Source organism: Mya arenaria, chromosome 9 (assembly GCF_026914265.1).
Source record: "Mya arenaria isolate MELC-2E11 chromosome 9, ASM2691426v1".
Classification (NCBI taxonomy): Eukaryota; Metazoa; Mollusca; class Bivalvia; order Myida; family Myidae; genus Mya; species Mya arenaria.
Window position 1 is genome coordinate 69,328,369 of NC_069130.1, and position 24,228 is coordinate 69,352,596.

Sequence of the window (24,228 nt, forward strand, 5' to 3'; positions counted from 1 at the left end):
AGGACAGGTGAACATACATCTCCGTTTGATAGGGCAGGTGAACATACATCTAGGTTTGATAGGGCAGTTGAACATACATCTATGTTTGATGGAGCAGGTGAACATACATATACGTTTGATGGGGCAAGTGAACATACATAAACGTTTGATGCGGCAGGTGAACATACATCTACGTTTGATGGGGCAAGTGAACATACATCTACGTTTGATAGGGCAGTTGAACATACATCTCCGTTTGATAGGGCAGGTGAACATACATCTAGGTTTGATAGGGCAGTTGAACATACATCTATGTTTGATGGGGCAGGTGAACATACATATACGTTTGATGGGGCAAGTGAACATACATAAACGTTTGATGCGGCAGGTGAACATACATCTACGTTTGATGGGGCAAGTGAACATACATCTGCGTTTAATAGGGCAGTTGAACATACATCTATGTTTGATGGGGCAGTTGAACATACATATACGTTTGATGGGGCAGGTGAACACACGTTATGTTTGATGGGGCAGGTGAACATACGTTATGTTTGATGGGGCAGGTGAACATACGACTACGTTTGATGGGGCAGGTGAACATACATCTACGTTTGATGGGGTAGTTGAACATACGTCTACGTTCGATAGGGCAGGTGAACATACATCTACGTTCGATGGGGCAGGTGAACATACTTCTACGTTCGATGGGGCAGGTGAACATACATCTACGTTCGATGGAGCAGGTGAACATACATCTACGTTCGATAGGCCAGGTGAACATACATCTACGTTCGATGGGGCAGGTGAACATACGGTATGTTTGATGGGGCAGGTGAACATATGTTATTTTTGATGGGGCAGGTGAACATACATCTATGTTTGATAGGACAGGTGAACATACGTTATATTTGATGGGGCAGTTAAACATACATCTACGTTTTATAGGACATGTGAACATACTTCAACGTTTGATGGGGCAGGGGAACATACATCTACGTTTTATAGCGCAGGTGAACATACATCTACGTTTGATAGGGCAGGTGAACATACATCTACGTTTGAAAGGGCAGGTGAACATACATCAATGTTTGATAGGGCAAGTGAACATACATCTATGTTTGATAGGGCAGGTGAACATACATCTACGTTTGATATGACAGGTGAACATATGTTATGTTTGATGGGGCAGGTGAACATACATCTATGTTTGATGGGGCAGGTGAACATATGTTATGTTTGATGGGGCAGGTGAACATACATCTATGTTTGATGGGGCAGGTGAACATATGTTATGTTTGATAGGACAGGTGAACATACATCTATGTTTGATAGGGCAGGTGAACATACATCTACGTTTGATAGGGCAGGTGAACATACGTTATGTTTGATGGGGCAGGTGAACATACATCTACGTTTGATGGGGCAAGTGAACATACATCTACGTTTGATAGGACATGTGAACATACATCTACGTTTGATAGGGCAGGTGAACATACATCTAGGTTTGATAGGGCAGTTGAACATACATCTATGTTTACTGGGGCAGGTGAACATACATATACGTTTGATGGGGCAAGTGAACATACATATACGTTTGATGCGGCAGGTGAACATACATCTACGTTTGATGGGGCAAGTGAACATACATCTACGTTTTATGGGGCAAGTGAACATACATCTACGTTTTATAGGGCAGTTGAACATACATCTATGTTTGATGGGGCAGGTGAACATACATATACGTTTGATGGGGCAGGTGAACATACGTTATGTTTGATGGGGCAGGTGAACATACGTTATGTTTGATGGGGCAGGTGAACATACGTCTACGTTTGATGGGGCAGGTGAACATACATCTACGTTTGATGGGGTAGTTGAACATACGTCTACGTTCGATAGGGCAGGTGAACATACATCTACGTTCGATGGGGCAGGTGAACATACTTCTACGTTCGATGGGGCAGGTGAACATACATCTACGTTCGATGGAGCAGGTGAACATACATCTACGTTCGATAGGACAGGTGAACATACATCTACGTTCGATGGGCAGGTGAACATACGGTATGTTTGATGGGGCAGGTGAACATACGTTATTTTTGATGGGGCAGGTGAACATACATCTATGTTTGATAGGGCAGGTGAACATACATCAATGTTTGATAGGGCAGGTGAACATACATCTACGTTTGATAGGGCAGGTGAACATACATCTACGTTTGATATGACAGGTGAACATATGTTATGTTTGATGGGGCAGGTGAACATACATTTATGTTTGATGGGGCAGGTGAACATATGTTATGTTTGATGGGGCAGGTGAACATACATCTATGATTGATGGGGCAGGTGAACATATGTTATGTTTGATAGGACAGATGAACAAACATCTATGTTTGATAGGGCAAGTGAACATACATCTACGTTTTATAGGACATGTGAACATACTTCAACGTTTGATGGGGCAGGTGAACATACATCTATGTTTTATAGGGCAGGTGAACATACATCTACGGTTGATGGGGCAGGTGAACATACATCTACGTTTGATGAGGCAGGTGAACATACTTTATGTTTGATGGGGCAGGTAAACATACATGTACGTTCGATGGGGCAGGTGAACATAAATCTACGTTCGATGGGGCAGGTGAACATACATCTATGTTTGATGGGACAGGTGAACATACGTTATATTTGATGGGGCAGGTGAACATACATCCACGTTTGATAGGGCAGGTGAACATACATCTACGTTTGATGGGGCAGGTGAACATACATCTACGTTTGCTGGGGCAGGTGAACATACATCTACGTTTTTTAGGACATGTGGACAAACTTCAACGTTTGATACGGCAGGTGAACACACATCTACGTTTGATAGAGCAGGTGAACATACATCTACGTTTGATAGGGCAATTGAACATACATCTACGTTTGATGGGGCAGGTGAACATACATCTACGTTTGATGAGGCAGGTGAACATACGTTATGTTTGATGGGGCAGGTGAACATACATGTACGTTCGATGGGCTAGGTGAACATACATCTACGTTCGATGGGGCAGGTGAACATACGGTATGTTTGATGGGGCAGGTGAACATACGTTATGTTTGATGGGGCATGTGAACATACATCTACGACTGATAGGACAGGTGAAGATACGTTATATTTGATGGGGAAGTTGAACATACATCTACGTTTTATAGGACATGTGAACATACTTCAACGTTTGATAGGGCAGGTGAACATACATCTACGTTTGATAGGGCAGGTGAACATACATCTACGTTTGATAGGACAGGTTAACATATGTTATGTTTGATGGGGCAGGTGAACATACATCTATGTTTGATAGGGCAGGTGAACATATGTTATGTTTGATAGGGCAGGTGAACATACATCTATGTTTGATGGGGCAGGTGAACATACATATACGTTTTATAGGACATGTGGACAAACTTCAACGTTTGATACGGCAGGTGAACACACATCTACGTTTGATAGGGCAGGTGAACATACATCTACGTTTGATAGGGCAAGTGAACATACATCTACGTTTGATGGGGCAGGTGAACATACATCTACGTTTGATAGGGCAGGTGAACATACATCTACGTTTGATAGGGCAGGTGAACATACATCTACGTTTGATGGGGCAGGTGAACACACATCTACGTTTGATGGGGCAGGTGAACATACATCTACGTTTGATGGGGCAGGTGAACACACATCTACGTTTGATAGGGCAGGTGAACATACATCTACGTTTGATAGGGCAAGTGAACATACATCTACGTTTGATGGGGCAGGTGAACATACATCTACGTTTGATGGGGCAGGTGAACATACATCTACGTTTGATAGGGCAGGTGAACATACATCTACGTTTGATAGGGCAAGTGAACATACATCTACGTTTGATGGGGCAGGTGAACATACATCTACGTTTGATAGGGCAAGTGAACATACATCTACGTTTGATGGGGCAGGTGAACATACATCTACGTTTGATGGGGCAGGTGAACACACATCTACGTTTGATAGGGCAGGTGAACATACATCTACGTTTGATAGGGCAAGTGAACATACATCTACGTTTAATGGGGCAGGTGAACATACATCTACGTTTGATAGGGCAGGTGAACATACATCTACGTTTTATAGTGCAGGTGAACATACGTTATGTTTGATGGGGCAGGTGAATATACGTTATATTTGATGGGGCAGGTAAACATACGTTACGTTTGATAGTGCAGGTGAACATATGTTATGTTTGATGGGGCAGGTGAACATACGTTATGTTTAATGGAGCATATAAACATACGTTGTGTTTGATGTGGCAGGGCAGGTGAACATACGTTATGTTTAATGGAGCAGATAAACATACGTTATGTTTGATGTGGCAGGGCAGGTGAACATATGTTATGTTTGATGGGGCAGGTGAACATACACCTATGTTTGCTGGGGCAGGTGAACATATGTTATGTTTGATGGGGCAGGTGAACATACATCTATGTTTGATGGGGCAGGTGAACATACGTTCTGTTTGATGGGGCAGGTGAATATACGTTATGTTTGATAGGGCAGGTGAACATACGTTATGTTTGATGGGGCAAGGCGAACATACATCTACGTTTGATGGGGCAGGTGAACATACATCTACGTTTGATGGGGCAGTTGAACATACGTTATGTTTGATGGGGCAGGTGAACATACATCTACGTTCGATGGGGCAGGTGAACATACGTTATGTTTGATGGGGCAGGTGAACATTCATCTACGTTCGATAGGGCAGGTGAACATACATCTACGTTCGATGGGGCAGGTGAAAATACGGTATGTTTGATGGGGCAGGTGAACATACATCTACGTTCGATGGGGCAGGTGAACATATGGTATGTTTGATAGGGCAGGTGAACATACGGTATGTTTGATGGGGCAGTTGAACATACGTTATTTTTGATGGGGCAGGTGAACATACATCTACGTTTGATAGGGCAGGTGAACATACGTTATATTTGATGGGGCAGTTGAACATACATCTACGTTTTATAGGACATGTGAACATACTTCAACGTTTGATGGGGCAGGTGAACATACATCTACGTTTTATAGGGCAGGTCAACATACATCTACGTTTGATAGGGCAGGTGAACATGATCTATGTTTGATAGGGCAGGTGAACATACATCTACGTTTGATAGGGCAGGTGAACATACATCTACGTTTGATAGGGCAGGTGAACATACATCTACGTTTGATAGGACAGGTGAACATATGTTATGTTTGATGGGGCAGGTGAACATACATCTATGTTTGATGGGGCAGGTGAACATGTTATGTTTGATAGGGCAGGTGAACATACATCTATGTTTGATGGGGCAGGTGAACATACATATACGTTTTATAGGACATGTGGACAAACTTCAACGTTTGATACGGCAGGTGAACACACATCTACGTTTGATAGGGCAGGTGAACATACATCTACGTTTGATAGGGCAAGTGAACATACATCTACGTTTGATGGGGCAGGTGAACATACATCTACGTTTGATAGGGTAGGTGAACATACATCTACGTTTTATAGTGCAGGTGAACATACGTTATGTTTGATGGGGCAGGTGAACATACATCTATGTTTGATGGGGCAGGTAAACATACGTTACGTTTGATAGTGCAGGTGAACATACGTTATGTTTGATGGGGCAGGTGAACATACGTTATGTTTAATGGAGCAGATAAACATACGTTATGTTTGATGTGGCAGGGCAGGTGAACATACGTTATGTTTAATGGAGCAAATAAACATACGTTATGTTTGATGTGGCAGGGCAGGTGAACATATGTTATGTTTGATGGGGCAGGTGAACATACACCTATGTTTGCTGGGGCAGGTGAACATATGTTATGTTTGATGGGGCAGGTGAACATACATCTATGTTTGATGGGGCATGTGAACATACGTTATGTTTGATGGGGCAGGTGAACATACGTTATGTTTGATAGGGCAGGTGAACATACTTTATGTTTGATGGGGCAAGGCGAACATACATCTACGTTTGATGGGGCAGGTGAACATACATCTACGTTTGATGGGGCAGTTGAACATACGTTATGTTTGATGGGGCAGGTGAACATACATCTACGTTCGATTGGGCAGGTGAACATACGTTATGTTTGATGGGGCAGGTGAACATTCATCTACGTTCGATAGGGCAGGTGAACATACATCTACGTTCGATGGGGCAGGTGAAAATACGGTATGTTTGATGGGGCAGGTGAACATATGTTATGTTTGATGGGGCAGGTAAACATATGTTATGTTTTAAAGAACACTGTGGACATAATTTACATTCGAAAGAGCAAGTGATTAAACAAAATATGTCTATTAATCAACATGTTTTACTATCGGCCAAAACGTTAATAGAATTGTTCAAGGGGTTAAATGCAACCAGTGAATAATATTTTTACTGTCCAAAACAGAGAGTGCAGGTTTAAAGTTTCGTTTAAGTGAACTTTTTTCCAAAAGGATGTCTGGCTGGTTACTTTATAACTACATTTGTGTAAAATACGGCAGATACAGACAACAGTTAGAAATATATTTTTTTATTTTTTGTTAAACAATCATAACATCTATCTGATTCTTCAAAACATATAGTTGTATACAACCATTACAACAAACACCATGAGTTAAATGAAACACACTCTTTTAATCCTTAACAGGAAAAGATATTAACAGAAAATTGGGATCATTCCAAGATATCAAACTAAAACAGCATGAGCACGTAGAGCATTACCCTAGTTATTAATTTGTTCAAAAAGACTTTCTACGAACATATTTTACAGTCATATAATCATGCAAAGAGCAGGAAAAATAGTTTCCTTTCTGCAAAGTTCCATAGAATAAAGTAGAAATACCATGACACAAACCTATGACATAGAATAAAATAGCTGTGTAATAATGCAAATACAACAAAGCCAAAATATATAAAACTGACAAAATTGGTGGGGATCGTGTCATTCCCTCCCTGATTATTATCAATGTAAGATTAGATAAGAATAGCTTAGAATGGCAGACATATGAGATAGATGAATGGTAAATGAAACTCCCTTTCTTTAATTTTAAGCATATTATTAAAAATTGTAAAAATTTGAAGAAAAGGTTTCATATTCTGAAATATAGGATGACCATTTTACCACTCATTACACACAGTATTATTAAAATCCAACATCACAATTTGCTTGTAAGATTTTTGGATTTCAATTAACATTCTGGTGAAGTTCAAGTATGTTAAACTGGTTTACAGCACACATATATACAACACTTATAATATATAAAACAACTCTTTAATTAATAAATAAATCCTTTGCAAAATAAAGTGACAATTCCTTTCAATTCAATGAAAGAGATTTCCTAGTTATCTAAACAAAATAAAAGATCATTATTTATACTATTTAAAAAAAATGATAATTATGTTTCAAGAAATTATACCTGAAAGTGCTAAATCGGACATAAGATCTCATATTACTTCACAAAACCATGATTTGCATAATCAAAATTTAACCTCACAGTAAACCCCATATACATGTAATACAGTTTACAAATATAATTTATTCCCTGTTTAACAACATATCCACAATGTGTCCAATATCCCTGTCCAGCCTGTACGATCATGTAAGTACGGCAGCTAACACTATAATGATTCCAGTCAGTATCAGAAATGGCAGCCAGGTCTTCAGAAAACCACAAACACTGAAAACAGAGATAGATGATTAATTTCAACTACTTTTGCCAAACAAGTAGATGTGTAAATAGCTAATTAATATGGGGTTTTTTAAGTTTTATTACATATGTAGGTATCATTTCCATTTCTAAGCAAAATGGCAATTATTTTTGGGATGCCGAAATCATGAATATTCAATAACCAAGGTGAACACCAGCGCTCTGTCTATTTTATTTTGTTAAAAAAGGGGAATAATTCAATGTAAGCCAGAGTTTTGGGCCCTGTTGTATAAGTGAGTTTCTGAGTTACGGCCAAGGTGAAAAGTTTGTGCTGACAAAGACATCAATGCTATGACAACAAAGATACATACACTCAGAATTTAAGATGAAACTACACATAGGCAAGCCCAACAATGGAGGATGCAACTACTGCCATGTACGCCCTTACCTGACATATTTCCCGTAGATGAGCATAAGAAAGCAAAGCTTGACCATGTTCCAGTTCCTACTGCCGTCATATTCCATCAGATCTAGGGCCATGGCACAGTGGCTATGACAGTTGTCACAACATAGGTTATGCTGGAATGGAGAGAAACATTTAAAACAGAACACCTTATGAAGACTTCAGCCTTTCAATTCCATAAGTCTATGGGTACCTAAAGGTTTTGATTATCCTAGAACAACACTAAAATGATCTTGAAAACAAATACACAGAAATCTTGTCCACAGATAGGTACCACCCTGTCCTTTTATTATCATGGAGCTTCTAAATCGTAATACATAAGTAATGAGCTATCCAGGATAAACAGTATTATGTTTAAATTAAATGAATTTTGATATTTCGGTTATAAATTTAGTTACATAGAATGAAATACCATATATTTGATAATTGATTAATTGTTTTATCAGCCCTTTTTCTATGTTGCGATCGATTTTGGGTCAAAAGACCATGAATATTCATAGTCTGATTATTTTTCTTCTTCTCAAAGATGACGTTTAAACAAGCTAGACCATATATGCAAGGAAACAGTTAAGATGCAAACTAAAACCAATGCTTCCGAACAGTCTCAATAATGAGCTTTTTATGGGATATCAAATACACTGACATATTTGTCATACATGTAGTTTACCAGGTTTGCCTTTTTCTACTGGGTGTGCTTTTTTTCAGTATCAAACTTAGGGACAATTTAACCCTTATAACTTTTCCAAGCCTTGAACACAAAGATAATGAGTTTATAATGTATATCAAGTTTTCAAGCCTGGTAACAAATTCGGTCACCATTCTGCCCTTGTACTCCTCCGAAGCCTCATACACACATGTATCCCAGGTCTCCCGGGGATGCTGGGATTTCCTTGTGCGCACTTTGTTTGGGTCCATTTGCCAGTACCTAAAAATTACAGCAATTACGCAATAGTAATTAATACATTTCTGAATAGTAGTAATTCACTTTTATAGAGTTAATTTAAATGTATAAATTTAACTTGAGCCTTGATAAACTATATAGGCATATTTGACAATAATTTAAATTACTAAAGTTACGCTGTTTAGACACCAGCTGATGAATAAACAAGAAACGCCGCAAAAAGAACTTCAGCTTTCATTGTAAGATTCAGTTTCAACCATTTTCTATTTTTAGAATAAGTAACCATGATCTTCAGAGCCCAAGGGTCTCAACCGCAATCTAATGAAAGGTCTCAAACTCGCCCTAAAAACTAAGTAAAATCAAGATATGTAGACCTTAACAAAAGTTATTCAGTTTCAATCGTTTTTCTATTTTTCATAACAGTGACCATGACCAGAGGGCCCTCAAACGCAATCCCATGAAAGTTCTACATAATCTCTTCCTATATAGAAAGTTTGGGCAAGATATATCTACCCTAACTAAAGTTATTCAGTTTCATAGGTAAGTTTGATGCCCACCTAAAAAAGGATGTTCATTCTTATAAACCTGGTTAATGACTGTCACTGTCTGTGAAAAACTTACATGACCTTGATTATCATGATCATTTTTGAGCTTAGGTAACAGTTTTGCATGAAAACGACAATTATGATAGAACTAAGGCTATGACAATACTTGAGTTTGTCTTTAACTGTACAGTGGTAAAATTGTAAGCTAATAAATAATGACAAAACAATGAGGCAAAAACAGATCATTAAAAAAAGTCCAATTTTTACTGACAATTTACTTACTTTGTTGGTCTCCCAAAAGCCATGTCATCTTCCTGAAATACAAAGCCATAATAAATGCAGAATTGATATAAATGGAAAATAAAAACATTAATGCTTAAAATATAAGAAAGAATAGACTTCGTAAACAGATTTATGTTAAGGTCATACAATGTATCACTTTCAAAGATTTGAAGGATATACCTAACTTAATAAAACATGTTATAACTTATGCGGTATAAAATAATAAATACACCTTAGCACATTTTTTCAAGTGATAAATCCTTAATTAAGATAAAGTTAAGTACATAATTTAAGATGAAATGTTAAGTAGTGAAATAAACTGAAGTATATGCCCAATCAAATACATTGCCATTTATAATGATGAAGTGCTATCAGCAGAAGCCAGGGTCCTTTTAGCTACATTGAGAGATACAATGGGAAATAGAGTCATCAACCTAAATTGGAGTCGTGTCAATTACATTTGGAGATACAATGGGAAATAGTCATCAACTTAAATTGGAGTCCTGACAATTACATTTGGAGATACAATGGGAAATAGTGCCATCAGCCTAAGTAGGAGTCCTGTCTATTACATTGGGAGATACAACAGGAAATAGTGCCATCAGCCTAAGAAGGAGTCCTGTCTATTACATTGGGAGATACAATGGGAAATAGTGTCATCAACCTAAGTAGGAGTCCTGTCAATTACATTGGGAGATACAACGGAAAATAGTGCCATCAGCCTAAGTAGGAGTCCTGTCTATTACATTAGGAGATACAACGGGAAATAGTGCCATCAGCCTAAGTAGGGGTCTTGTCTATTACATTGGGAGATACAATGGGAAATAGTGCCATCAGCCTAAGTAGGGGTCTTGTCTATTACATTGGGAGATACAACAGGAAATAGTGCCATCAGCCTAAGAAGGAGTCCTATCTATTACATTTGGAGATACAATGGGAAATAGTGTCATCAACCTAAGTAGGAGTCCTGTCAATTACATTGGGAGATACAACGGAAAATAGTGCCATCAGCTTAAGTAGGAGTCCTGTCTATTACATTGGGAGATTCAACGGGAAATAGTGCCATCAGCCTAAGTAGGGGTCTTGTCTATTACATTGGGAGATACAATGGGAAATAGTGCCATCAGCCTAAGTAGGGGTCTTGTCTATTACATTGGGAAATACAATGGGAAATAGTGCCATCAGCCTAAGTAGGGGTCTTGTCTATTACATTGGGAGATTCAATGGGAAATAGTGCCATCAGCATAAGTAGGGGTCTTGTCTATTACATTGGGAGATACAACGGAAAATAGTGCCAACAGCCTAAGTAGGAGTCCTGTCTATTACATTGGGAGACACAACGTGATATCAGCTAAAGTCAGAGTACCCTTCTATAGGAGAAAAAAATCAGTAAAATTTCAGACCTCATTTAAAAGCACTATTGTTGTAAAAATATGCTAAGTGAACTTACAGACACAAAGTATGGTCCTGCAAAATCTCTTATTACTCCTGTACTGGTGCCAATGCCCATGTGACCAATAATTGGAATCAGCCATCTGAAGTGAAAATGTTTACATGCATTAGTTTGTGATCATAAATCATTTCTGAAGATTTCAAAGGCAAAAACTTGAATTGCAGATGTCTGTGACTATTTTGCAAACACAACATCTGACACTGAATAAGCACAGTGACCAACTGAAAAATTAGGCAAACTGGCATATATATACATGTACTTCCTGAGCCATTCCACCATAAAATTCAGTCATATTTTTAGTGTTTGAAATTCATTAGAATATATATATTTATAACGACATATCAAAACCAAAATAACATTTTAGAAGACTGTCAGGGTCACTTTCAGCTTAAGAGGCTGTGAGTTTGATCTCCAACAGATGCACATAGCAATTTGTGTTACATTTGACACCCAACATAGATAACCCACATTGCATGATAAGCCTTAAAGTCATTGCAAAAAACCTTAGTCTCTGAAATTCAGAGACAAATTTAAGAAATAGAGGGGGGAGGAGTGTAATCAGGTATTCGATATGCATATAAAGGGACATATACTGTCTTGCTATAGAGCTAGCATTACGCAAACTTCAATAAACACACAGCATATTCAAGTACTTAATGATCCATCAAGATATCTGAAATTCCTTCCTTCCTGTGAACTTCAGCTCTTTTTTAGTTCAGGAAACAAAATTTAAACTGCACATCTATGTTTCCTAGGGTTTCGAAATAAATATACAAATGGGGTCAAATTCTAGTGAGACAGTACTAGGATGTTTTTCTGAGAATGATGTCATAAATGATAAAATACCATTTTCAATTTTTCTGTTTAATAATTCCATATTTCAAACAATGAATAGTAAATATAAGGGTTTCAATTGCCATTAAAATAACATTGTCCAGCAGAACATTTGGCTCCATTATTACAATGTCCTTACTTCACGTTCCATGCATAGTTTGTTGCATATACTCCACAATGATAGCCAATTACAAAAATATGTTTTTCTGAACAAATGGTACATTACAAATACCGGACTGATTTCCAGCCAGAAAAGCATAAATTTCTCAAGAATTGTCTGGCAGGCCACCACTAGCTTAATGTACAGAAATTTAAACCACTTTAAGTCATGCTTTTTTTGTTGTTTTGTTTTACACTTCTTATTGACCTTGTACATAGTTTGTGGTGGGCGAAGTCTGAAAATGTATTACACCGTAGAACGAGAAGGGTAAAAATCATCCTTAACCAATTACCGTAATTCACCTAAGATTTCGGACACTTTAAATTCATTATTTTTTTCGCTGTCTGAATACATAGAAAATTACCATTTTTACATTTTATTTACATGTTTGTTTAACCTGCCTTTTTTCTTCATGTTTGCATTTTACCACTTATTAATTTATCCGTAGTAATCAATGGTCATAAACTTATTTATTATGCCAATAAGTGTAAATCCTTCATCAAGTTAATTAAAACACCATTTTATACATGCATTGAACTAAATAAATACTTTCTATCAGCTTCAGATCAAAGAGTCACACTGTGTGATGTCACATAACTTTAATACAGTTATACCCACGAGGATCTCGTGGAGAGCATGGGCATTGCTATGCAGGATTAATGTATAACTGTATGATTATTGCTTCATACAGTCTAAAAGTGTGGTACAAGTTTGAAAGTTTATTGGCAGATCATTTTACAAACATGTCATGTCTATGTTTTCTTAATCCCTTGATTGCCCTTGTTGTTTCTTTAATCCTCCAATATATATATATCACACTTCCTTCTCAACAGGCAATAAATCATTTAGGATGGGTAGTAACTAACTAACTTGTCACAGTGGTGTATACGGTTAGGTAATCTAGCCAGGCATTGTAAAGATAAAAATCAATAATCTTCGTCTGTGAAACTTGGTAACTGTGAAAGCTATGATTGATGTCCTTTGGGTGTCTGAAAATTAGGTATGCAAAATAAACTATTTTGGAAAATAATTATAGGTGTCCGAATATTTAGAGTGTCCGAACTCTTAGTTGAATTACGGTACATTGGGAATCACTTCAACAGCATTGACACAAGGCCAAGGTTATTACGATGTATCGAAAAGTTAATGAATAAGCTTATAGATATTCCAGTTGAACCGTACTTGGTCAAGGCTAACATTTGTCTGCTGAGAGGTCACAGCATAAAATTCCTGGTCCCACACTCAATGATACATCCAGACTCCTTCTTTCCTAGCACCATATGACTATGGAACTCACTCCAAGAATGTTTAAGTGATTTAACTTTTAACTTTAACGTTTAGCGAGCACAAGCTTTACCTCAACGACATAAGTATAGTTATCTTCAAGACTACTCTATTTGAGCCATGAAGTTCATTTGGGAAAAGAAGAAGAAACAGATACAGCCAGCTGTTTTAACAGGTTATATTATTTTATAAAATTATTCATTAAACATTAAAATGCCAAGAAACTTGTCAATAACAATAAGTGTATTTTAACATACGTAATGCAAGGAATGGGTGTCCAGACAATACAGTTTGGATATCTCTGTTTGTCATGATCGATCCTATGGCCGCTATTTAGCGGTAATGGCATTTTAATTGGCGATTTTTCCTCTCTGAAATCTGGAGAAGTTTCCATATCCGTAAACAAAGGGAGCAGTAATAAAATAATCAGGACATTGATATTATCATGTAAGTATTGCTAAAGTTATCATTGCATATGAATATATTTATTTCTTGAAATATTTTTAGCATTAATGAATGGCATAAATGGGTCGTCAACATTTAAACTTATAGTTTCTTTTTTATTTAATGACTAGTCCAAACATTGACTGGTTCGCATATTTAGTTATACAGAGGCTACACATAACTAATTTCGAAATAACATTATCATAAAAAGCCACGCAGTGTTTGTCCATTTTGGGTAAGAGATAGTTAGTACATAATGTATATATGTGTATATATATTTAGTCAGTGAGGTAGATTAGGAAACAGGTTGGCTTAAAGTCTTTCCAAATTCAATTTCGATCGGCTTATATTGATATTATATGCCAATTAAATAATGTATCTATCAACGTACGTAGCCTAGCTGTGCCTATAATGACTAAATTACAACATACAAAGCATTTTCGTAACACCCCTATTAAATCAATTTAGACGAATCTGTGCCATCGCTGGCACCAGTCACAGACCACAACCTTCTGACAGTGTCTTACTTCATCCGAACACATAATCTAGGATACAGGTAATGTATAATAATAAAGATATACCAAATCATAATATTATATTGCGCCGGAATACTTTCATGTAAATGAGTTTTCAATGAATATTTATGATTTCGTGAACCACATGTATATAGTGCTCTTCCTTTTTACTCATTTCTTTATGTGATTCTATATATTTTTAATATAAGAAAGTGTGTTTCAAAGTTTTTTAGTTATTAGACAATATATTTAGTATAAAAAAATATCAATCATTTTAACATCCTTTGAAATTTTCAATTATCAAAGGTGTTTTCGGCGTTTACTTTAACACTCTAACTCAATAACGGCTCTAAATAATCCGTAAATTAGATGTGAACAGCATAATTTAAATCGTCATTCAATAGGCACGCTTCCTTTCAAAGTAGGCCGAAAAGGATATGGACCAGGCCGAAAAGATAAGTGTTTCCTAATGTACTTCACTGACCCGACACCAATTTAGACTAGTTCTTTTTGTCATAATACAATCAAGGTAATAAATCCGTTTATCAGTCATAACGCTGGCCAGATTCGGTTGTTCGAGCGATGGAAATGGGTTGAGGCTTAAGAATTTTGGGTCTTGATGAAACTCCCGTTTGTTTCATAAACTTAAATGGTCGGAAGGTAGCTAAGCCTAGATGATTTTGCATTGCTAGGCACACCATAATATTTCGCGTTGACGAAGTGAACCACTTTATCGGACGAAATATACTCTCAATGTTATTTTGCCTATAAATGCAAAATGATCACCCTGTGATGTCACAGCTTGAGAAATGTAACCGCAAAGTCCGTTTCTGTTATTTACTTGTCCGCGTTTTAGTCAGTAGTTTTTGACAAGAGTTATCTTTCGTAACCTACTGGCATGTGCGCAGTGCAAAATTACTTTCAACTTCTTTCCTAGGCATCTTCGTGGCCCCATGGTGTAAGTCTTAAATATATTTCATAGCTTAGTAAAGAATACTGTTTAATCTTTGTTTCTAGACATAAATGTGCAATGATGATGCATTATATCTACTTCAAAATGTAAACTTGAATCTCAAGCTTTGAGGCCATGCTTGTTGTTGTGCAGAATTCTTCATGTAAATTTACTTGTAGTCAAATATTACCGGTTGTTGTTCAGTAATGGTCAACATGTTGATGTTTAAAAGTTGAAACACTATTTAAACTGTGTCTCTCGTGAGATGTTTAGTAAATCTTTTAATTCGGTGTATTTCTTGAGAAGCTTGATATTCAAGGGAGATAATACTTGCTTAACCCTGTCCGTGGGATTTGGTCTTGCAGAAGTTGCCTCCCTTGCATCGTTATTAACCATCTAGCTTTATTATTTGTATTTAAACAGATCTTGTAATGGGATTTACTTGTAATTTGAGTAAAGATTATTTGATCTGTTGTTCTTAGCCCTTAATGTGTTAGATTATTGTTTAGTATGATGTTCATTTACAATTAACAGTAAATGGATTTAATATTGAATAGAAAGTAGTAGATGATGCTTTTGCAGTGTGCTGTGGATTTATGTTGTAAACAGGATAGATCTCAGTTTAGTGTTCATTTAATACTAGAATATGGGATCTCATCTGTTCACTTATAACATTTAGACGGTTATTACTTATTCTAACACAGTGGGGGCTAACGGCAGCACATTTCCATTTTCTTTTACCTGAGTGGTAATTCCAGTGTTTGTATTTTCAGCTTTTTACTATATGAATAAAGACTATCTGTGGAACCATCGTTGACATTAATGCAGTCAAAACTCGGTGACAGAACAGTAAAAAGACCACGACCTAACCACAGCAGCGATGTCGTTCAGAAGCGAGCAGGACAAGGGAGAGGACCAAGGCAGTCTAACCCAGGAACAAGGTCTAGAGGAAGTAGAAACATCTGAAAGAAGATTAAGAAAATTGACTGAAAAAGGAGAAGAATTGTTTGAAACAAATAAAAATAAATATGTAAACAAACTATCACAAATCAAAGAAAACATCAAAGAAATAATTAGATTACTGGCTGAAAAACCTGACGCGGAGAGAACTGTAATACTTCAATATAGATATCAGCTATCAGAATTCAGATCAGCATATGAGACCGAATCAAATAAGTACATTCAGTTTTTAATAAGCACAAATACAGAGGACAGTTTGAGGGAGAAAGAAGCTGAGATAAAGATTCGCGGACACTTGGTAGACAATGTTGAACAAGTTATGGAAGAAATAAAATTCTCCATCCAACAACAACGTTGGGAGATAGAATCCGCACGGTCTTCAGATAGCCATACTTCTAGTGTTAAATCTAATGTGAGTTCAAGACTAGCTAAGCAAAAAGCAAAATCAGAAGCTGCAAAGGCAACATTAGCATTTAAGAAAAGACAAATAGAAATTATTAAACAGAAAGCAGTGTTAGAGGAAGAACAAATTAGAACCAGGGCAGCTGCTGAAAGAAGGAAAACAGAACTTGAAGCAGATATAGAACTGTTAGATCAAGAGAAAGACGCCTTTGTGTCCAAAGTAGAGTATGATACTTATAGAACTGAAATTGAAAAAAATGGCCCTAGTGAACATAATGCAACTTTTGTGAAGTTTCCGGTTATGGACAAAACTGACCAGACAGAGAAATATGTTCAAGAACTTTCACGCGCCGAAACCCATCATCTAAAGCCGAATGCGATCGATGCGATCGACACAGATAAGATACCAGTGAAACATGAAGTGATAAAAAACAATCATACAGTTTTCAATCCTAATTCGCCTCCATTTGTACCTGCAGGGCAAGATTTGGCGAGATATCTGATGAAAAAAGATCTAATGGTTCAAAGACTAAGCAAGTTTGATGATTGTCCCGAAAACTTTTCAGTGTGGAGATCTACTTTCCGTTCTGTGGTTGATGAACTATGTCTCAATCCCTCAGAAGAATTCGATCTTCTTCTGAAATGGCTAGGACCAGAGTCGAGAAAAAGTGCCGTGAGTCTTCGCGCAGCAAACACTAATGACCCCGCTAAAGGCATAGAAAGACTTTGGTATAGGTTGCATGAAAGATATGGTTCACCAGAGATGGTGGAGTTTGCTTTGAAGAAGAAATTAGAGAAGTTTCCGAGGTTAGGCAACAGAGACAATAAGAGATTATTTGAATTGTCCGACATTCTTTCAGAAATAGAGTCGTGCATGGATGACCCAAGGTATAGTGTGCTTCTCAGCTACTTCAACTCCTCATCTGGCGTGTTGCCTATTGTGACGAAGCTGCCGTACCACCTCCAAAGCAAGTGGATGTCGCAAGCTACGAGATATAAAAAGGGGCATGATGTGACATTTCCTCCTTTTTCCGTATTCTGTGAGTTTGTCCGAGAAATGAGTTCTATGTTGAATGACCCAGGGCTCGCAATTTCTACAGATACAAGAGACACCGGAGACAAAAAAGGTTTCAAGGCTAGCAGTGCTGTGGCAAGTGTTTCCAGGCAAGTCGCTGTGAATGTTAGGAAGACCGATGTTAAAGAATCCGAGTCTACGCAGAAATTTGTATCTCCAGTGAACTGCCCAATACACAACATGAGACATTCGCTAAACCAGTGTAGAACTTTCAAAAACAAGACTATGGCAGACAGAAAGAAATTCCTACGTGAAAATAGAATGTGTTATAAATGCTGTGAGACTGACACTCATATTTTTAAGAACTGCACAGCTTCAGTTAAATGTGAAATTTGTGGCAGTGAACGCCATCCAGCTGCTCTTCATCCTGATGAACGCCAGGCAGAAAGAAACCAGTCACCCTACAAAGCTCATGGCAGGGAGGCGCAGGATGAACGCCAGGCCGAAAGAAACCAGGCACCCTACAAAGCTCATGGCAGGGAGGCGCATAATGAACAGACTGATAGTAAAAACAGGTTCCAGGAAAAGGCGGTGGCCTCATTTTGCACAAATATTTGTGGCAAAGAGTTCGGAGGAAGATCATGTGCAAAAATTGTACCAGTAAAGGTTTATCCCGGGTCAGAAAAGGAAAAAGCAAGAAAAATGTATGCGATTTTGGACGATCAAAGTAATAGAACACTTGCCAGACCTACCTTTTTTGATGCTATGGAAGTCTCTTCAGAACAAGCTGAGCCATATACCTTAGTATCCTGTGCTGGAACATACCAAACAGAAGGAAGATATGTGAAGGGATTGACTGTTTCAGCCATAGACGACAGTGTGGTGTTTCCATTGCCTGACATATTAGAGTGCGACGAGATTCCGAATACCCGTTCTGAGATCCCTTCGCCTGAGATCTCAAGGTATCACCGCCATCTGAAAGATGTAGCCATTCCAGATCTAGATCCAGAAGCAGACATACTTCTTCTGATCGGCCGCGATTTGCCAGAGGCACATCACATCCATGACCAAAGAATAGGTCCGAGAAGTTCCCCCTTCGCCCAGAAGCTAAGCTTAGGATGGGTCATCGTTGGCGATGTGTGCGTGGGAAAATCGCATAAACCAGACATAGTGAACGTAATGAAAACGCGTGTACTCGAAGATGGTCGTCCGACCATATTTCCCCAGTGTAATTACAAGTTCGAAGTCAAAGATCATGACAGAATCCCAATAGATGTTGACGCTAATGTGTTTGCAACAACGAAGTACGACAACAAGCCAGGCCTGTCCACAGACGATAAAGAATTCCTGAAGATCATGGATTCCGAATTCAAGAAGAATGAAGATGGTCATTGGTCTGCCCCGTTGCCATTCAGAGAGCCACGCCCGAGACTGCCAAACAACAAGCCACAAGCGCTGAAGAGGGCTTTAGCTTTAGACAGCAACTTGAAGAGAGATCCTAAAAAGAGACAACACTTTCAAGAGTTCATGGATCAATTGTTTCAGAATGGCCATGCAGAGGTAGCTCGACCACTGGAAGAAAGTGAAGAAAGATGGTACTTACCGGTATTTGGGGTATATCACCCAAAGAAAAAGGATCAGATCCGAGCCGTGTTCGATTCATCAGCAAAGTTCGAAGGCTTGTCGTTAAACAATGTACTTCTTAGCGGTCCAGACCTCGCAAACAGTCTAATTGGTGTTCTGATGCGGTTCAGAGAGAAGGCAGTAGCGATCACAGGAGACATCCAACAAATGTTTTACCAATTCCATGTGCATGAGAGCAACAGAAACTTCCTCAGATTTCTGTGGTACAAAGATAATGACATTGACAAAGAGCTGATAGAGTACAGAATGTGTGTCCACGTATTTGGCAATTCTCCATCTCCTGCTGTTGCTACATACGGCCTCAGAAAAATTGCCCAGATGACAGAGCAATCTCATGGCAGAGATGTCAAAGATTTCATAGACAACAATTTCTATGTGGATGATGGTTTAGCCTCCTTGCCGTCTACTGAAGAAGCAGTCAGCTTAATGAAAAGAACACAGGAAGCTCTATCCACAGGAGGTAAAGTTAGACTCCACAAGATAGCATCCAACGACAAGAGGGTACTGAATGCTTTTCCAGAAGAAGATCTGGAGAAAAACTTAAAAACTTTAGACCTGTCAGAAGACAACTTGCCTACACAGAGAAGTCTTGGACTTAGTTGGGACTTGGAAAATGACTGTTTTGTTTTCCAAGTCGCTGATCAGAAGAAACCCCTGACGAAGAGAGGTGTATTGTCGACAGTCAACAGTCTCTACGATCCTCTCGGATTCTTGGCACCAGTGACGCTTGGAGGAAGGCTGTTGCTTCGCAAAGTAACTGATGAAGTCGATGGCTGGGATGAACCTCTACCAGAAAACTTGAAGACCAAATGGGAAACTTGGGTACAATCGCTGAGTGAGCTTACAACTGTTTCAATTCCTAGAACATATTTCCGACCGGAAGTGTCGGGGCAAGCAGAAAGAGAACTTCATGTGTTTTGCGATGCATCGGAAAAGGCCATAGCTGCAGTCGCATTCTTGAAAACGACAGATGAAGCTGGCAAGAAACATATCGGGTTCGTCCTCGGCAAATCTAAGGTTGCCCCAAAGCACGGTCACACAATTCCACGCCTAGAGCTTTGCGCAGCAGTACTGGGAGTCACAGTAGCTGAAATAGTCTCAGAAGAATTGGCGTTGCCTAATCAGGAAATAAAGTACCATACTGACAGCAAGGTTGTGCTCGGTTATTTGCAGAACAAGAGTCGAAGATTTTACATATATGTTGAGAACAGAGTCAGCCGAATTCTACAGTTTTCAACATCGGACCAATGGCACTACATTGCTACCGAGAAGAATCCAGCTGATTACGGAACCAGGTTTCAGACTCCAAACATGCTGCCAGGGTGTCCTTGGATCACGGGACAAAGTGTGAAAGATATCTGCACTAATGACCTACCCAGTGAACAGTTTTCATTAGTGAATCCAGATAGCGACAATGAAGTGAGACCCCAAGCTCAAGTGTGCAAAACTGTCATTGAAGGAAGTACAATGATTGGAACCAAACGTTTTGAGAAGTTCTCAGATTGGCAAAAGCTAGTAAATGCCATTTCTCTCCTTATGCATGTTGGAAAAGCCTTAAAATCTAAAACTGCAGAAAGTTCCTGCCAAGGTTGGCACCTTTGTAAATGGTATAAAACAGTAAAATCTCACAATGAAGCCAAGAATTTTATCATAAAGCAGTTTCAACATGAAGCATACAGTAAAGAGATACTGTGTTTGAGAGACGGGAAACCACTACCACGGGATAGCAGCATCTCGACATTGTCTCCTTACTTAGACGAAGATGGCATCTTGAGAGTCGGTGGAAGACTGAAGAATGCAGACCTTCCTCAGCATGAGAAGAAACCAGTTCTTATACCGGGACATTGCCACCTAGCAACATTGCTTGTGCGACATTATCATCAAACGGTATTTCATCAAGGCCGACACTTTACGGAAGGTGCGGTGAGGGCTGCGGGATATTGGATCATTGGTGGCAAAAGACTAATCAATTTCACCATTCACAAGTGTGTAAAATGCAGAAGGTTACGCGGACAGTTGTCACACCAGATGATGTCAGACTTACCCGCAGATAGAGTTACCCCATCGCCTCCTTTCAGTTTTGTGGGCATCGATGTCTTCGGTCCATGGCATATAGTTACTCGTCAAACCAGAGGCGGTGCTGCAACATCCAAACGGTGGGCAGTGTTGTTCATATGTCAGACAACTAGAGCAATACATTTGGAGCTCATCGAAGAAATGAGTAGTTCTTGCTTTATCAATGCTTTGAGAAGATTTTCCGCAATTAGAGGCAAGGTAAAGGAGTTCAGGTCCGATCGCGGAACCAACTTTGTAGGCTCGACAGATGAACTTAAAATCGACGCCATCTGTGTCGAAAATGATCCAGTGCATCAGCATTTGTACAACTCTGGGACTGTATGGAGATTCAATACCCCACATTCGTCACACATGGGGGGTTCGTGGGAACGTTTGATTGGAGTGACAAGGCGTGTATTAGATTCCGTTCTGATGGACAATAGAGGCAGGAATCTTTCCCATGAAATACTCTCGACATTCATGGCTGAAGTCATGGCGATAGTCAACGCTCGTCCCCTGGTACCAGTGTCGTCAGACCCAGATGCACCATTTATTCTTACTCCTGCGACACTTCTCACTCAGAAGACTGACAGTGCTGTAGAGTCATTCAAACATGTAGGAGTGAAAGATGCCTACCGTGCCCAATGGAAGCATGTCCAGTTCCTTTCTGACATTTTTTGGAGTCGGTGGCGATGCGAGTATCTACAGACGATCCAGGAGCGACAGAAGTGGAAATCCAGTGTAGTTAACATTTGCAGCGGCGACGTCGTGCTACTTAGAGATAAAACTGTTTCGCGTAATGAATGGCCTCTGGGCGTAGTGATTCGTACATTCCCAAGTGACGATGGCTTAGTTCGTAAAACAGAAATTCGCGTTGTGGTTGATGGAAAACCAGTGAATTATATCAGACCAGTAACTGAAATTGTTAAGCTTCTGTGAACATGACTGAACTTCACAGTTTGCGCTTCACACAGTTCGCTTCTCGCAGTCGGCTTTGCGCGATTATTAGAGATGAACAATTATGATGTTTATTGCAGAGATAATTGATAAATAGTTTAAATAAGAGGTTTATATAGTGATATATCTGTACAATTTATCAGGCAGGGAGTGTGATGTCACAGCTTGAGAAATGTAACCGCAAAGTCCGTTTCTGTTATTTACTTGTCCGCGTTTTAGTCAGTAGTTTTTGACAAGAGTTATCTTTCGTAACCTACTGGCATGTGCGCAGTGCAAAATTACTTTCAACTTCTTTCCTAGGCATCTTCGTGGCCCCATGGTGTAAGTCTTAAATATATTTCATAGCTTAGTAAAGAATACTGTTTAATCTTTGTTTCTAGACATAAATGTGCAATGATGATGCATTATATCTACTTCAAAATGTAAACTTGAATCTCAAGCTTTGAGGCCATGCTTGTTGTTGTGCAGAATTCTTCATGTAAATTTACTTGTAGTCAAATATTACCGGTTGTTGTTCAGTAATGGTCAACATGTTGATGTTTAAAAGTTGAAACACTATTTAAACTGTGTCTCTCGTGAGATGTTTAGTAAATCTTTTAATTCGGTGTATTTCTTGAGAAGCTTGATATTCAAGGGAGATAATACTTGCTTAACCCTGTCCGTGGGATTTGGTCTTGCAGAAGTTGCCTCCCTTGCATCGTTATTAACCATCTAGCTTTATTATTTGTATTTAAACAGATCTTGTAATGGGATTTACTTGTAATTTGAGTAAAGATTATTTGATCTGTTGTTCTTAGCCCTTAATGTGTTAGATTATTGTTTAGTATGATGTTCATTTACAATTAACAGTAAATGGATTTAATATTGAATAGAAAGTAGTAGATGATGCTTTTGCAGTGTGCTGTGGATTTATGTTGTAAACAGGATAGATCTCAGTTTAGTGTTCATTTAATACTAGAATATGGGATCTCATCTGTTCACTTATAACATTTAGACGGTTATTACTTATTCTAACACAGTGGGGGCTAACGGCAGCACATTTCCATTTTCTTTTACCTGAGTGGTAATTCCAGTGTTTGTATTTTCAGCTTTTTACTATATGAATAAAGACTATCTGTGGAACCATCGTTGACATTAATGCAGTCAAAACTCGGTGACAGAACACACCCCATAACTATTTAATCCAGACATAATTATTATAAATTGCAGGGAGGTCCGATTTCCAATGTCGTTTGTAACTTGTAACCCAACCCATGTTTATCTCTACATTATTATATGATGCAATAATAACCATCCTTATGCATATGCAATATTGTTAAATTAAAATGTAGCTGTATTAAAGGGTTAATGAATATTATTGCAATGTTATATTATAATTTTCTATTTGTTTATCTTATATTGTGCAAGTGTTGTGGAGGGGGGATGTTTGGTATATTAGTGATTTTATATTTAAATATAATGAACATTTGTTAATATCACTGAATGCATTTTGACATTTAGTATAACATATATGTATTTGACAGCGTATCAAATTGTTAGATCATTGATTATTTTTTAGTTGGAAAGTGCTAATATACACATGAATGTCACATAAAAGGTGTCTGTCTACAGGAAAACGGTCCGGACAATCAACGATACCGAAGGTTAGCTTAA

At 38.5% G+C, this 24,228-nt stretch overlaps 3 protein-coding genes across 4 annotated transcripts; 2 read left to right on the top strand and 1 right to left on the bottom strand.

Moving 5' to 3' along the window:
* The first annotated feature begins 1,780 nt into the window (after positions 1–1,780).
* LOC128246313 (sperm acrosomal protein FSA-ACR.1-like) lies at positions 1,781–4,202 on the top strand. The gene is made up of 2 exons (XM_052964505.1): positions 1,781–2,046; positions 3,428–4,202. The coding sequence occupies exons 1-2, from the start codon at positions 1,781–1,783 to the stop codon at positions 4,200–4,202; spliced, it is 1,041 nt and encodes a 346-aa protein (XP_052820465.1).
* Positions 4,203–6,576: 2,374 nt separating this feature from the next.
* On the bottom strand, positions 6,577–14,146 carry LOC128202804 (transmembrane protein 222-like). The gene is made up of 6 exons (XM_052903955.1): positions 13,889–14,146; positions 11,351–11,435; positions 9,901–9,932; positions 8,989–9,097; positions 8,158–8,288; positions 6,577–7,739 (listed from the first exon to the last, which is right to left on the bottom strand). Exons 1-6 carry the CDS (start codon positions 14,023–14,025, stop codon positions 7,658–7,660), a joined length of 576 nt encoding a protein of 191 aa, XP_052759915.1. The 5' UTR covers positions 14,026–14,146; the 3' UTR covers positions 6,577–7,657.
* A 1,239-nt stretch (positions 14,147–15,385) lies between these two features.
* Positions 15,386–23,697, top strand: LOC128202918 (uncharacterized). 2 transcript variants are annotated; one of them, XR_008255822.1, is made up of 2 exons: positions 15,386–22,896; positions 23,664–23,697. XR_008255822.1 is itself a non-coding variant. In XM_052904096.1 (2 exons), the coding sequence occupies exon 2, from the start codon at positions 16,423–16,425 to the stop codon at positions 22,555–22,557; it is 6,135 nt and encodes a 2,044-aa protein (XP_052760056.1). In that variant the 5' UTR covers positions 15,386–15,548; positions 16,316–16,422; the 3' UTR covers positions 22,558–23,697. The 2 variants fall into 2 exon arrangements, 1 of the variants encoding a protein (XP_052760056.1); XM_052904096.1 differs by having other exon boundaries at positions 15,386–15,548; positions 16,316–23,697.
* The last annotated feature ends 531 nt before the right edge of the window (positions 23,698–24,228 follow it).